Genomic DNA, 15,093 nt, shown 5'->3' on the forward strand with positions numbered 1-15,093 from the left:
GAGAAACCTTAACAAGAATCACAACTGCAATGTACAAGCAATCTCATGGGTCGACTTGATAAAAAATAGTCACACTTCCAGATTGTTGCTGTAGATTTCTGCCCAAAACAGGATTTGCATATAGTTAATAGTACGCAAACTGAACAGTTAGTCCAGTTTCATCTAATTTTGCAGTCTTTCACTTCATGTATTTGCACGGTTTTGGTCAGCTCTTGTTATGCGATCTTGCTGGCTGTGCAGGGCACTGACCTCTGTATGTGCGTCGGCCCAGAGCAGCTGCGATCCAGCCTTGTCTATAGCCAGCCCATTGGGCCAGCCGAGGTTGTTGCTGATGAGCACCATCCTTTCCGACCCGTCCATTCCAGAGCGCTCCAGCTTGGCGTGCTCTCCCCAGTCCGTCCAGTACATGTACCTGAAGGTTCGGTGAATAAGGAATCAGCAGAAAATGAACATCCGGGCAGATCGATTTCACTAAAATTTGAATGCAATGCATAGAATAAAAAAAGAGCCTATTTACCCCATTTCGTGGTAAAGAGCGATGGCTCGTGGGCTATCCAGGTTTTGCCAGATAAGAACTTTCCTCATTGATCCATCCAGATTGGCAACTTCAATCCTGTTAGTGCCTGTGTCAGTCCAATAAATCTTTCGGCCAACAGCATCCACTGCCAGTCCGTCTGTAGTCATTAATCCTGGAAGACACGTTACTATGTGGGCATTCTTGAACATACCTCTGGGATGCTGCACACATGCAAACAAGGGTTTTCGCTTAGTTAATACAGTCCAGAGTTAAAGAGCTATAAATCAATGACTTAGCCATTTGCATTGGTTTTCATTTACTCCATTAGTTCTAATTGAAATGGACCTGTGATTTACATATTGAAAATTGCAATCATTTAAAAACAAACTTAACAAGACCATTGGTTGGTAGATTTTAGATCATGTCTTAAAAATAATGGCTGCAGAATTTCTTCAAAGATCATTAAAAAGGTATTAAAATTGACAAATGTCTTACCTCTTGAAATTATATCTTCATAGCCTGTGCCATTCAGATTCGCCCTGCTTACTTTTTTCAGTGTGCTATCAGACCAGTAAACCTTGCCTGAAGAGGAAGTGGGGAAGAGAAAATACATAAAAATAAATCCCATGCTTATTTTTAGATGCCTGTTCCATGTTTAATTTGCTGCATTGCTCATAACAGTGGATGAGGGGCAGGGGGGTACAGAATCATCTTTCATATTTGGAGTTATGCAGTTTATCCCTTCAAAGGTGGTTTTGGAAGTCATATAAGAGACAAAATATAAAAATATTTTTTTCAGACACAAGTCAGCCATTCTGATACATACCCTCTTTAGGATCCACCCCGATGGCAATTGTATTTTTCATAGATCCATTTATAGCAAGAACAACGTCGGCAAAGTATGGTATATCGAGGGAAACCATACGAATGTCGGTTCGTCGTGCAAAAATGAGGAAGCTGTTCATGCCTTCAATAGAAAAGAGGCAGAATTAAATGCACAGATCATCACTGAAACTTATCAAATGTAAATCCTCACAAACAATTAAGATTTAGAAGTTATGCACACAAAGTAAGTAAAGGCAAGAAAGTATGCATTGATTTCAAAATGGAACATCCTCAGGGGAGCAACATATCTCCTTACACACCATTTAAGTGAAAGATAGGACAAAGATAGGACAAAACCTGACAAATTTAAGACAACAGCTTAGTAATGTAAGAATGTAAAATGTAAAAAGTCTCAGCGTAAGATGAGAGTTTTAAGCTAAAACAATTTATCATTTGTTGATGTAAGAGACTGTAGAAGACTTCTCTATAGCCACTCCTTGATCAATCCTTTCATGCTTGTGAAAGGTTCAGATTTCAAAGGCAGGCTTCTCCTGTTACTGAAGGAGATGTCCGAGGGGTATGACAGTGGGGCCACTGACGCATTACCGTTTCAAATGGGTGCCTACCTTGTGCGCAGGTCTTTCCGTCAAACTGGAGATTTATTCCTGTAGGACAGGCACAGCTTGATCCCTTAGGCAAAGGAGCCAATAGACAGAGATGGCTACAGCCTCCATTATTCACTCTGCATGCTGTATGAACTGAAAAACCAAAGTTCAAAGGAAATGGTTATGTACTGTATATCTGTCTTCCCTTTCAGTCTTTGAGGAATGCAACCCCACATTTCATTGTATTTTGTAAATCTCATTTTAATTAACTTCGGTCAATTGTCAGAATCAATTTGAGTTTTACTAAATGAACAAAATCCAAATACATAGGGAACACCCTCATTTAATTATTAAAATCAGAGAATGAAAAAGACCACAAATGAGAGATCATTAAGCCCATTTTACTCAGTTGGTTCTAGTTTCCTAGAATCATCTATTTTGTGTTATGCGTTATTCCTTCAAAGCTTCTCACCTAATTCTCTCTCCAAGTAAAAAAAAGTAACTTGAAAGGCCTAACCTACAGTAAGATATCAAACCTAACCTACAAGTCTTTAGGTGGTGGGAGAAAACCACAGCACCCAGCATAAACTCACACAAGTACGGGGAGAACATGTAAACTTCACAGATATAAGAGCATCCTGTTGGAGCTAAATCCCGGAACCTGAAGCTGTGAGGTACTAGTGCTGACCACCAGGCTGCTACTCTATAACCTCTCGTGAAAGCATTCAACATAGAGAAGAGGAACACTGTAAGGTTAAAGGCCCAAGGGGGTTTGTCTACCTGGGGCTCGATGGCGATGAAACATGTGAATGTCCATGAGGTTCTCTAAGCTCTCTGTCAGCGTGGTGCGGCCCTGGCCTGTGTGTTTGTTCGCACTCTGGATGCTTTTGGATTGCCAGTCTGTCCAATAGATTTTGTCCTCATGAAGAGTAAGGCCGAAGGGGTGAGGCAGCTGGCTTCCGATCAGCACCTTCAAACCCAATCAGAAAGAACCAGAAAAGTGGTGCATTTAAAAAGAAAGATCTGCCTAAGATGACATCTTTAAAACCAGGTGACACAACAGAAACTGAGTTTTAATTCTGACAAAGGTCAATTGCTTTATGAAGCACTGGGGTCAGTGGTTCATGTAGGCATGGCTCTAACAGCAGTGATTCCGGTTATCAACCGAGTGTCAGAAAAAAATAGCAAAGTAAAAATAGACAAAGAAATGAAAAGGTACAGTACTAAGAGATGTAAAGCAAATGCTGGGTTTATTTTCAGGTTTCACTGGGAGGACTTCATTGTATAGCCATTTCTCCATCTCCAAAAACAATCCAAAGTTCTGTTACAAAGACATTCTGCCATATGTACAAATCATTTACTACCATTTAAAAAAAAAGTGTATTTCCTTTACCTTTCTGTCCGTGCCATCTAAGTTGCCATATTCAATCGTTTTCATGCCCGCATCTGCCCAGTAGAGCCTCTCTGTCTCATAGTCAATGGCCAATCCATTGGGCCAGGTGAGGTTGGAGGAGATGATCACTATACGGTTTGAGGCATCCATTCCAGCCCGTTCAATCTTGGGGTTCGCTCCCCAGTCAGTCCAGTACATGTACCTGATATAAAGCCAACAGCAGTTAACCGTTTCCACCAGAAGGGAAAAATAGCATTCATAGTTCACACTACATCCATATGTGTTTAATGCAGTTTAAATGAAAGCAGTTTTAATTTTTAAGTAGGAACACTTCTCTAGCAAATTTCTGTGATGATTTATAAAGCTTTTTTTCCCCCCCCCATTCTAAAAAAAGGTCCAAAAGAAACATTTTTCAGTTTACTGTAGTTCACTACAACATTGGGGATGAAACTGCAGATCCGTTTAATAGCTACGATATTTTTTTAAAAAGCCGCTTACCCCCCTATGGGATCCACCACAATGTCCCTGGGCCTGTCCAGGTTCTCCCAGATAAGCACAGTCCTCATGCTACCATCAGCATTAGACACTTCGATCCTGTCAGTACCTGGAAAGAGCAGAGGAACAGGGTGAAATAGCAACTCAACAGGAAAACAAAACATGCATATAACCACTCCTTTTTTTTGGTTCAACAAACGGGTTAAGATTTTACATCATTATCCATGGTACTATAGACCCCTGTGTTCGCACGGGTTTGCTCTGGGTACTCCTGCTCTCCTATCATATTCAAAGACCAACTAATAGGTTAATTGGCCTCTGGGAAAATTGGCCCTGGTGTGCGTTTGTGCTCTGCAATGAACTGATCCCCATGGCACAGTACTGAATGAAGTAGTTACAAAATGGATGGATGGGTACTCCAGTTAAAGAGTATAACTACTTAAATACCAGACAAGTGATCCATCAGCTCTCAGATTTGACACGGGAATGTGTTCTCTTACCTGCATCTGTCCAGTACAGTTTGTTGGTCACCCAATCAATTGCAAGGCCTGCAGGGCTTTCCAGACTGGTGTCCACAACAACCTGTGGGCAAACCAAAAGTGAGGCAAGAACAAGTCAGAGATAAAAGATGGTGACTGGTATAACTAAACTTATACTGTACAATGTGCTGAACTGCTATGTACAGTAGTAGCAGTAGTAGACCTACACTTTTGACCTATAACCATGTCTTGCTTTTGAAGACTTTCATTTTCTCAAACAGAACAATTATCCAGTAGATGGTGCTATCATACAAAATAATTCAATATTTTAAAAAGGATCAATCGAGTAGTTTTAGGTAGGGGTGCATAGGGAAATGCAGATGGTGTTGTTAAGGGCTGAACAGTGCTGTGCAATTAAAAGAAAAGGACAAAGGGTTTAAAATCAAAATCAATGCATGCCTTGGTGAAATCGCAGTGGGTTTTGCAGTCTAAATTAGAAACAAGGCTATTATCCCACAGGAAACAACTGACCTCTTGTTTGGATCCATCCCACTTGGCTCTGTTAATGGAGTCGGTGGTGACATCGGTCCAGTAGATGTACTCCTCCCCGGAGTCCCAGTCCAGGGCCACCGCATTGCGCACGTCAGCAAGAGGGATGACGTCATCGGACTTGTCCTCGGTGTCGAAGCTGATCCGACGGATGTCCGTCCTTCGGGCAAAAAGCAGGAACTTGTCAAGACCTGATCAAAGACCAAAGGTCTCTTGTCATTCTTCTATGTTTAACAGAGAATCAGACACAAAAAAACTCCAGTCTCACCCAATTTAACATAAAATGGCAGGTATGTTTGTTGGGTTCCAGGAAGACAAACAAACCCACATCGCAAGACAAGGTTTCTTCCTTTTCGTTATTCCTTATCGCTTTTATCTTCAAATGACTCACTGTATTCTACATTCGTAGCACAATCTACTAGTCTAGATCTGCTGGTCTCAATAACAAGTGGGGAAAAACCATTCTATTTCTACAAGACATCAAAAACAATTCTGTCCTTTTTTCCCCCCAATGTTGTGCCTCAAACGTATGCAGGTTAGATTTTCATTAACAAATAAAGATTGTATATTTTTGCACATCAACAAAAGCAGCTATCAAGAATAAACAATTCAAGAAATTTGAACTGGAAATTAAACTTTTCTTTAAGAAAAACAATGGTACTGAAGACACCGGAATAAATGGCTTTGAGGATTTCCCTCCCAGTATAAAATCTGGAAGAGGACAGATATTAATTTGTAGAAATTTTCAATGGTATACTCACTTTCTGCACAGTTGAAGTTATCTATCTTCTTAAAGCCAGTGGGGCAAGCACAGGTGTATGTTTTGTTGCTGGGCAGACAAAGATGGCTACAGCCTCCATTATTGTTTCCACACCGATTTCTACCACCTGTAGGAAAAATAGATCAGAGTCTCTCAGACAAAAAAAAGGGTTACTTTAAGTTTTTTATGGTATAAAGAAGAGAAAAAACACTTAATACCACTGTGCGTATTGCCAGGAAGCAAACAAATGTCTTTGTTTTAATAGACAAATTCTCTTTATAAATATTGTAAAAGAAGCTGTACTGTATATTTCATGCATCAAACCACTTATTTAAACTGGGAAAAGCTTCCAAAACAACAAGTCAGCGTGGAACCAACTAGAAATGTGTTCAATATGTGTAAAATAAGTAAGTTTTGGCAGAATGCTTGAGGTTAAATTTGAGAAATGCAAATCGTATACAATGACCCTTTTTCCCCATATATGCAATTCCCATGAAATTAGTCTCTTGAGCAATTATTATACAATAAATATGAATGAAGCACTCATGTGACAAGAACCATCAAATATTTAAGAAACGCTTCACGTAAAGGAAGGGTTACACAGAATTATTTTAATTATTTGTTGTTGTTGATCAGTTTTAAATTGCTTCTAAGCTCCCCTCATCATGTCCTGCAGCTTCTCCTCTTGTGAAGTAACTACTCCACTAAAACCTGCTGAAAAACTGAAGGCAAGTTAACTCGTCCTGCTTAAAATACGCGTTTCAAGGACCAGCTTAGACAGCCAGAAGGACCCTTTCTGTCAATCAGCCCTAACTCTTTCAGAAATTGTTTTGCTCAAACCTGGTTCTAGAACAGAATCAAAGATGAGACCGGGCCATGACGACAGATGCAAAGCCTACACCTCTCAGGAATGATGCGTGCGCGACTGCTTCTGACCACCTTTCCCCAAACATGAGCTCTCTGTCCACGGTTGTCTGTTCTTAATGGACCTAACTACCTGCTGGCTGTCTCTGGGGATGCAGCGTGTGGATATCCATGGGGAAGTGCAGTTTGTTGCGGATTATCTCCTGGTTCTTTCCGGTGAACTTGTTAGCACTGTTAATACTTTTGGTGTGCCAGTCTGTCCAGTACAGGCTATCTTCAAACACTGTAATGGCAAAGGGATGTGGCAAACCTGAAAAAGGAAAATGATAAAACATGTCACAGAGGCTTAGCATGTGAAGCTGTAGTTTTAATTTGCTTTTCACACAAGTAACCTGTGAAACAAATATGGCTGTATTATCTGTAAAATATGTAAGGAAATATTTTTTCAAATTTATTTCAGCATGATAACTTGAAAATACATGTTGCTGCAAAGAAATGTTTCAGACACAAGGCTCTCGCAGAAGATTCAGTGTCACTACACTATGTTTCAGCTTTAGAGGACCTGCACTGAATTAGTCTGGTTCTAATTATCTGGACTTTCCTTAGGAGGGAAACTCAATGGATTTATAGTAGCAGAGGTTTCAGGCCAAGTGTGAATTTGGAAAAAAATCCAGCCTCCTCCTCCACAATTTTTAAGAAAGCTGCCTTTATTTAGATTTGAATCTTAACACAGCAACTAGATGAACAGATAAATGTTAATAAACACAAGCATGACAATCTTACTAAAGTTTGGTAATTTAACCCTAAATTTAGAACCGCCTACCTCCCTTATGACTGGAATTTCTTTTCAAGCACAGAACATATACAGAGCTTTCAATCTGCTCTATGGCACTCACGTTGCTATTGTTTAGAAAAGACCTTTTTTAAAATGCCTTAATTTTGTTTTGTAAACAAAACCACAATCCATGCATCACTGCTCTTGCACCAGGTGACAGTAAAAAGGGGGGTGGTATCACCCTGCAACTCACAACTGGCAACCCACTGAAGCTCAGCAGGTGTGAGCCTGGTCAGTACCTGGATGGGAGACCTCCTGGGAAAAACTAAGGTTGCTGCTGGAAGAGGTGTTAAAGGGGCGCTCACCCTGCGGTCCATGTGGATCCTAATGCCCCAGTATAGTGATGGGGACACTATACTGTAAACAGGCACCGTACTTCAGATGAGATGTAAAACCGAGGTCCTGACTCTCTGTGGTCATTAAAAATCCCAGGGCGTTTCTCAAAAAGAGTAGGGGTGTAACCCCGGTGTCCTGGCCAAATTTCCCAGTGGCCCTTACCAATCATGGCCTCCTAATAATCCCCCTCTATGAATTGGCTTCATTACTCTGCTCTCCTCCCCACTGAGAGCTGGTGTGTGGGGAGCGTTCTGGCGCACTATAGCTGCCGTCGCATCATCCAGGTGGGGGCTACACATTGGTGGTGGTGGAGGGGAGTCCCCATTACCTGTAAAGTGCTTTGAGTGGAGTGTCCAGAAAAGCGCTATATAAGTGTAGGCAATTATTATAATTATTAATTGTCAAAGCGGCAGGGATACAGGAGTAGGTTCTGCCGGTGCTCCTCTCCCCGCCCGCCCTGCGGCAGGCCAGCCACGCACATGCAGGCCAGCCACGCACACGCAGGCCTGCGCCAGCTGGAGCAGCAGCTGCCGGGGGGCGGGGGTCCCCACTGGTGTTGCAGGTGCAGGTGCGCGCTGTCTGTCTGCACGCGGGCGCGGGGCGTTCCGCTCGGCGGCCCCTCAGAGAGCCCGGCCACTCCCGCATCAAAGACGCAGGCTGGCGGGCCTCCAGCTACAGTCACGGGCAAATGCTGAACACACACATCTGACTTGTACAATCTGTTGTCTAAGCAAACAGCAGGCTTGAGTGAGAACCAGTCCTCAGAGGAACACATCATTACAGGCTCTTATACCACATAATACACATCATTAAGAGATCCCCTTTATTCAGCAACTTTCAGCTGGTCTTTTTTTATATTCTTTGGAATTCCAGCTTTGGAATTTACTAGCGCATTGTGGAGCGAATAAGACAGCACAAGAAGCGAGAGGCAATCCCACTTTGAAATGAGATCTAACCAATTTTAGATCTCATGAGAGCAAACCATTTTTTTGACATTGTGAGGTTGGCCTTGAAATGAACTGTGCAGTGAAAAAAACACACCAGTCAATCTACTGTTTAGCACTGTGCCAGGCTCATGCATTTCACTGATATATGCAGCACCAAACCTAGTTCACCCTAGTTGAAATCTAATCGATGAGCACTATGATTATTATGATATTTGTATGCTACAAATAATATACATTATTAACCTTTAATCAGGGCTACATTTCAGGCTTGTTATACATGTTAGTCCATTAGATGAGTAATAAGTACATTTACTCACGTTAATCATGATTCTAAACATATTGCATAAGGAATCGGACAAAGAGATTCCCAATTAAGAAGGGGCAAGAGATTGCTAATTAAGAACATAAGAACAGGTATAAAGGAGGCAGCTTATTTGGGTCATCTAGCCCATTTGGTAGTTAGAAGTTAACTGATCCCATAATCTCATTCAGTTGTTTCTTGAAAGAAATCAGGGACTGATTTCAACGACATGGTTGGATACCTTGTTTCATAATCCCACAATTCTTACAGGTAACTTCAAAAGTTAAGAAGTGCCTCCAGCTGTCAGTTTGAAATGCACTTCCACATTGTTTCCACTTGTGTCCTTTGATTCATGTTTTAGTTTTCATTCCTTTCAATACTTTATGATGTTTTCTCATATATACAGAAATCAGAAATCAAACACCGTAGTTTAGTTTGTTAGTGTACGCACTCAGAATAAAAGGTCCATGAAAACAAAAATCAAATGGTTTTAACAAAATGGTGTTGCTGTGTAAGCGATCTTAAAACATTTACAAGCATATTTACAACAGAAAGAAAATTGACAAAATATGAATTATGACTCATCAGTGACCAAGTGAGAAGAAGAATGTGCAGCAAAACAAAAAGAGCAGAAAATCCAATAAAAAGATACAGAAATACTTGAAACGACACCTTTAATACTTGGATTTTTCAATTGAATACTTCATGTAACAAATTCAAAGTTAACGTAATATTTTGGCTGTAGGTATGAGTTAACTGAAATAAACTACAGCTTTGGGACCTGTTATCAGCCTGCTACAAACTGCCACTTAAACAAGGAGGCAAAAAACATCTCTGTAAGATGCACAAGGTTTTGGCATATATTCAACAACCTGTGCCAGCATACAGTCAAACGCATTGGCGGAAATTAAACTTGCAAGCAGTTTTCTTTAAAAAAAAATGTTCACTTGCAGGAAAAGTATGACCTGAAGGAGATGTCACAGTAGCTGCAGAACCATCCCGATAATTCTGCTGAAAAGCCCTTTATAGCTGCTCTTACCTTGGCTGATAACGGCTTTTCTGTTCTTCCCATCCAAGTCCGCTCGTTCAATCACATGATGCTTCGCATCCACCCAGTACATCCTGTGGCCAGCGTAGTCTATGGTGAGGCCGTTGGGCCAGAAGAGATGGGTGTCGGCAATGACCCGGCGATTGGAGCCGTCCATGTTGGCGTACTCTATCCGGGGAGTGTTACCCCAGTCCGTCCAGTAAATCTTCCTACAAACATTTCAATCCAACAGCTGATTTTCTACACACATTCAACCGTTCCTATGTAGGTGATGTACCAATTTGGTTTTTAACTCGGCTTAGCAAATATAAAAAATTGTACTTTTTAATTACGCCTGTAAAAATAAAATCATGGTGCAAAGTAGACAGTCAGTGCAGATCTAGAAAGCAAGTCTGTCACTATTTTCTAGAGACAACTGATAGATTGGTAGTGTGACCAGACAAGGCGATCCATCTGATTCATCAAGACAGCAGGGGAGAGAGATATACACACTAAGGAGAGATCTGAATGTTGTTGGACAACAGACCTGAAGGAAGAGAACGGAGTCTGGACAAAGGGACGACCAGAACTAGAGGTACAAAGCTCTGGTAAAGACAGGATGAGAGCACAGGGTGTTTATTCAGCTCAGGAGGGGAAATGAGTGATTGCTTCTTACACCAAGCAGAAAACAAAAAGTCACTCCATTGTCTGGTGACGCACTAAAGACTACGGAAATTAGTTAAAGAAGGTTAAAAATAAGAAAATCACAAGGGAGGAAGTATTACAGTAACCTGAAGTGGAAACCATTCGAGTTTCACAGTAGGCAACGTGAAAGGGGAAAAAAGTTAAAGAAAAAGCCAAACACCTTGTGTCCCTTAGTGAAGTACATATGGCCTTACACCTACTCAAGGTTCTTCTGTGCAGTCTTACCCCTCCATTGGGTGCAGAGCTATTGCTCTGGGCTTCTCCATGTTTCGCCAAAGCAGAACCTTTCTGTGGGTTCCGTCCAAGTTGGCCACCTCAATCCTCGATGTGCCAGAGTCTGTCCAGTACAACTTGTCATGGATCCAGTCAATGGCCAGACCGCCTAAGGGAACACATTGCAACTGTTTTTTTTCCCCAGTATTGTCATTCTCTCTTGGAGCACCATAAAAATAGACCCTAATTTAGATGTACCCTCAGTAACCTCCTGCTGTCAATTCTTCAGCTTGTATGCCTTTGTAATCTGTGAACAGTATCAGAGTCAACAGTGATAATTTTATAGAAGAAGGAAAACAACTCAGTCGATTCTGCAAATGTTGGACCTTCTGACTTCACCAGACACTATGCATGATAAAACTAAAGCCTTTTATCTTCTTAAGTTACTTTTCCATCAACACCAATTTCTCACAACCTTGTCAAAGTCAGAGAAGCTTACATCCATGTTAGAAAATGAAGGATTACCTTTTTGCAGAGCTAAATGGCTACAAACATTTATCACAACAGGATAGAATGCAAAAGTCTCTCTCACAGGGTCAAATAAACCCACCAAGATCAATTTTAAGATTTAAAATTAGATTCCTTTATGCACTTCATTTTCTAAGGTTCCATGACAGTTATTGTATTTAAACTTTTTATGTATGCATATTACAATGTTTGTAACTATAGTACAGGTATTTTGCTTTACTAAGACCAGAGCATGAACAATGATGTAGGAAAATTTAATTTTGTAACACTGGTAAAAAAAAGTTAAATGCACTGTTCAATGCATTTGGATAATGCAGACTAACAGATCTAATTAAACTAGACTACATACACTACTGTAAAAGACAGGAAAATAACCATCTGAACATATTCTTTAACCTTAAAGCATTATAAGCACTATATGATTTGTATGTGTTCCTGTAATTTCTTTACAGATTTTCCTGTCTGTATTTTGCTTTTAAGTACAAAACTCGCTAACAAAAATCAAAGAAAAGTGAATTTCTCCTGTACCTACCAGATCCATTTTCCACAATATTTTCAGTGGCTATGTTTGCAAAAGCTTAATTATGATTTAAGACCTGGCCCATCCGAGGAAATTCAAATCATTAACCCTAATCTGACACTGGTTTCTCTGCCACAGCCTACCTGGACTCTCCAGGCCTGTGGACACCACCTCCTCCACATTGCTCCCATTAAGGTTGGCCTTCATGATCCTGTCCAGTGTGACATCTGACCAGAAAACCAGCTCCCTGCTGTGATGGAAGTCGAGCGCAATGGCGTTCTCAAGGTTGTTGAGGAGCAGAGTGTACTCGGATCGATGGGGGAGCACTTGACGAATGTCAATCCTGTTGGCGAACAGAAGAACGGGCTCTGGCCCTGGAGGGAAAAAAGACGCAAACTTCTAAAGATGCATTGCCTTTAACTAAGTCAAAGTTGAAGCCAAAAGAAACTGTTTCCATCTCTTTAAACAATTTCAAATTCAATAAACATCTAGTGTGAAAGTTGAAAAGAAAATTCTAACCCTGCTAGCACTTACAAACGAGGAAGAGGGAAAAAAACACTTAACACCTCCTCCCAAGTCTACATTAAGACTAAATTAATCATAGGTCGAGGGATAAACACAAATACACAACATATTCAATATTCAATTTATTAAATGAGTCTTTTAAACCAAACATTTACCTAAGGCTTTGCAGCTGCGTTTATCAGGCCTGAGCTCATAGCCCTGCACACACCAGCACTGGAAGCCTCCCTCAGAGTTGGTACAGCCCTGACTGCAGTAGCCTTCCTCTGCACATTCATCCACATCTTCAATGTAGGGCGAGAACGAAAGGAGATTCAGAGGTTATTCCTTTTGCATTCCGCCACAGAGCAGGACAGAACTGGGGTTTCGCAAGTGGTCCCATTTTTTGTGTATTGACATCACAGCTGAATACCTTTTCAGTTCATTAAAAATAGGAACAATGGCTCAGAGGTGAAAAACGGCAACAAATAAAAACGAAATAGGATATTTGCATAATACTCTGTCTTCGTCTTCTTTCATTGTGTCAATTAAGACCATCCGTTAAATTAAGGTCCTGTACTGTCAAAGACAGCTATCCATTTTTTTGTTTATCCCCAATACAGTGACATCAAATTACTTTTTCAGAAGCATCTGGAATTTTTCCCTTCTTAAGCTACTCAGCAAATCAACCTTCTGCTGGTAAAGATTTACTCCAAAAAAGCCATTAATCTGAAAGGAAACCAGCAAAGGGTATGAAAAATGTTCTCATGTCACCAGCGATTCCTTGAGTTGTCTGGAAACTGAAATGTGCAATCTAGGGTGACAGCACTCTGAAAAACATGTGCTTCAAGTCTGACTGACTCACTAAGCATAAAAAAAAATGTAAAGTCTAAACTCTCTGACATTTTGACAAATGTTTTAGCTGCTGTCAAAGTGAGTGCGAAGCTTTTTAAACCAGAGAGCAGAAGTGGTCTGTAGCATTCTGGGAATATTTCAGTGACACCAAATTTAAAACTTATCAACAGAAATACTTGTTCACCATGATTTCTGAAGTGTAAGGATGCCGAGACAGATTAGGCTGCAGAAAATTTGAATTGAAATCAATTAACGTCCGCACACTAATTAAACCGCGGCAGTGGATATACTAAGGATCCGTTACCTTGACATGACCTTCCATCATCCATCAGCCTGTACCCAGTGTGACAAGTGCACTGCACCAATCCTCGAACCATATGGCACTTCTGAGAACAGCCGCCATTGTTCAGATTGCAGCTACCTTCGCTAGACCTTGGACCTGGGGGGGGAACAGGACAAATACAAGGTCACCCACAGCAGACTCAACCCTCAACTCTGCTTAACACTTTGAAAGTGTGCTTTATTGGAATGGGCTTGAAAAGACCATCAGAATCCAAGTTTGAAATCTTTTTTAATATGCTTTTAGAAACTGAACAGAACTGCAGAGAGTGCAGACAGTTTCTTTTCCACCAGTCCTGCCAACTCAAACTTCTATCACAAAAACAGTAGTCTTCTGAGAGACAAAATATAACAAAAACATTTTGAAAAAAGACATTTTGAAGAAAAGGGTAACCAGGGGAGGGGAAGTGGATACAATTTATAAATCCCAATTCCTGCTCACATGGACTTGAACATTCTCAGTTATACCAATAATAAGGAGTGTGTCTTGAAAAAAGATGTCATGCTGAGCAGCTAAATGTAACAAAAAGGCTCTGCCACGCTAAAACGATCTTCGTCCTTGAATATTTAACCCTGCGGCACAGCACTCACGGCAGTTTTGGTAGGGCCCCTCATCGGTGCCATCCCCACAGTCGCTGACCTCGTTGCACACCTTCCTCTGACCAATACAGCGCCCATTCCCACACAGGAACTGGTCCGGGGCACACGGAGGAGAGTCTGAAAGGGAAAAATGGAACATTATTCGTACAAGGAAAAGTCAGGAGAGGCCTCACACTGAGCCCTCAGATGTAATGCTAAGAGAAACCCACCTTTGTAGGTTTACCTAAAGCTTGGCCTACGTTTAAAAAAAAAGGTGACCAATATTAACCCTTTAATTTTTTTAACATCTTTGCTTGATTTTAAGGTTGACCTGTGCTGAAGAACACTGAAGTTACCAGTATTTTCACAGCCCTCTTCATCGCTGTTATCCAGACAGTCATCTTCCCCGTCGCATCTCCACAGCAACCGCACGCAGCGCCCCGACTTGCAGCGGAACTGGTCGGCAGTGCACATGGAGACCGCTGGAAAGAGGAGCAGAGGTGAGGAGACACAGCTGTGGGGAACCCCGGCCGGTCCTATCCGGGTTACCGTTTTCCACGGGGAAAAGGCAAACCCCCGAAAGGGGAGGCTTTACTTACAGCAGTTCTTCTCGTCGGACTGGTCGTCGCAATCGAACTCGCCGTCGCACCTCCAGCCAGCGTTGATGCACATCCCACTGCTGCACATGAACTCCACAGACCGGCAGGGCTGGTGTGAGGCTGGAAAGGAAGAACACCACCACCTGTGAACGGGCCTAAGCGTGATCCGCCTGCAACTTCCATTTTCCCCCCCAACACCTGACTTGACAATGAGAATAATCCTCTGGGCTGAAACCTGGAAACAAAAGCCTGGCATCATTCTTCAATATATTTTGGGGATTTGTTAAGAGCACTGACCCCTCTGCTGCGTGCTTGGGCACA

The 15,093-nt window shown here is 41.5% G+C and overlaps 1 protein-coding gene across 5 annotated transcripts in view; it reads right to left on the reverse strand.

Annotated features, from left to right (window-relative positions):
• The window catches only part of lrp4 (low density lipoprotein receptor-related protein 4), a 95,766-nt gene that overhangs the window by 11,240 nt on the left and 69,433 nt on the right, over nucleotides 1–15,093 (reverse strand). For all 5 annotated transcript variants that reach the window (XM_088612050.1, XM_088612052.1, XM_088612049.1 and 2 more), the window contains exons 7-26: nucleotides 14,773–14,892; nucleotides 14,530–14,655; nucleotides 14,186–14,311; nucleotides 13,560–13,694; nucleotides 12,580–12,705; nucleotides 12,043–12,273; nucleotides 10,864–11,020; nucleotides 9,946–10,163; nucleotides 6,621–6,797; nucleotides 5,625–5,750; nucleotides 4,846–5,054; nucleotides 4,336–4,417; nucleotides 3,839–3,944; nucleotides 3,341–3,542; nucleotides 2,728–2,917; nucleotides 1,969–2,100; nucleotides 1,344–1,484; nucleotides 1,013–1,099; nucleotides 518–689; nucleotides 250–412 (exon numbers count right to left, since the gene is read on the reverse strand). In XM_088612050.1, the coding sequence (XP_088468176.1) occupies nucleotides 250–412; nucleotides 518–689; nucleotides 1,013–1,099; nucleotides 1,344–1,484; nucleotides 1,969–2,100; nucleotides 2,728–2,917; nucleotides 3,341–3,542; nucleotides 3,839–3,944; nucleotides 4,336–4,417; nucleotides 4,846–5,054; nucleotides 5,625–5,750; nucleotides 6,621–6,797; nucleotides 9,946–10,163; nucleotides 10,864–11,020; nucleotides 12,043–12,273; nucleotides 12,580–12,705; nucleotides 13,560–13,694; nucleotides 14,186–14,311; nucleotides 14,530–14,655; nucleotides 14,773–14,892 (3,026 nt within the window). The remainder of the gene's footprint in view (nucleotides 1–249; nucleotides 413–517; nucleotides 690–1,012; nucleotides 1,100–1,343; nucleotides 1,485–1,968; nucleotides 2,101–2,727; nucleotides 2,918–3,340; nucleotides 3,543–3,838; nucleotides 3,945–4,335; nucleotides 4,418–4,845; nucleotides 5,055–5,624; nucleotides 5,751–6,620; nucleotides 6,798–9,945; nucleotides 10,164–10,863; nucleotides 11,021–12,042; nucleotides 12,274–12,579; nucleotides 12,706–13,559; nucleotides 13,695–14,185; nucleotides 14,312–14,529; nucleotides 14,656–14,772; nucleotides 14,893–15,093) is intronic.

The sequence above is a fragment of the Lepisosteus platostomus genome, chromosome 18, assembly GCF_059453375.1.
Source record: "Lepisosteus platostomus isolate fLepPlt1 chromosome 18, fLepPlt1.hap1, whole genome shotgun sequence".
NCBI classification, from domain to species: Eukaryota; Metazoa; Chordata; class Actinopteri; order Semionotiformes; family Lepisosteidae; genus Lepisosteus; species Lepisosteus platostomus.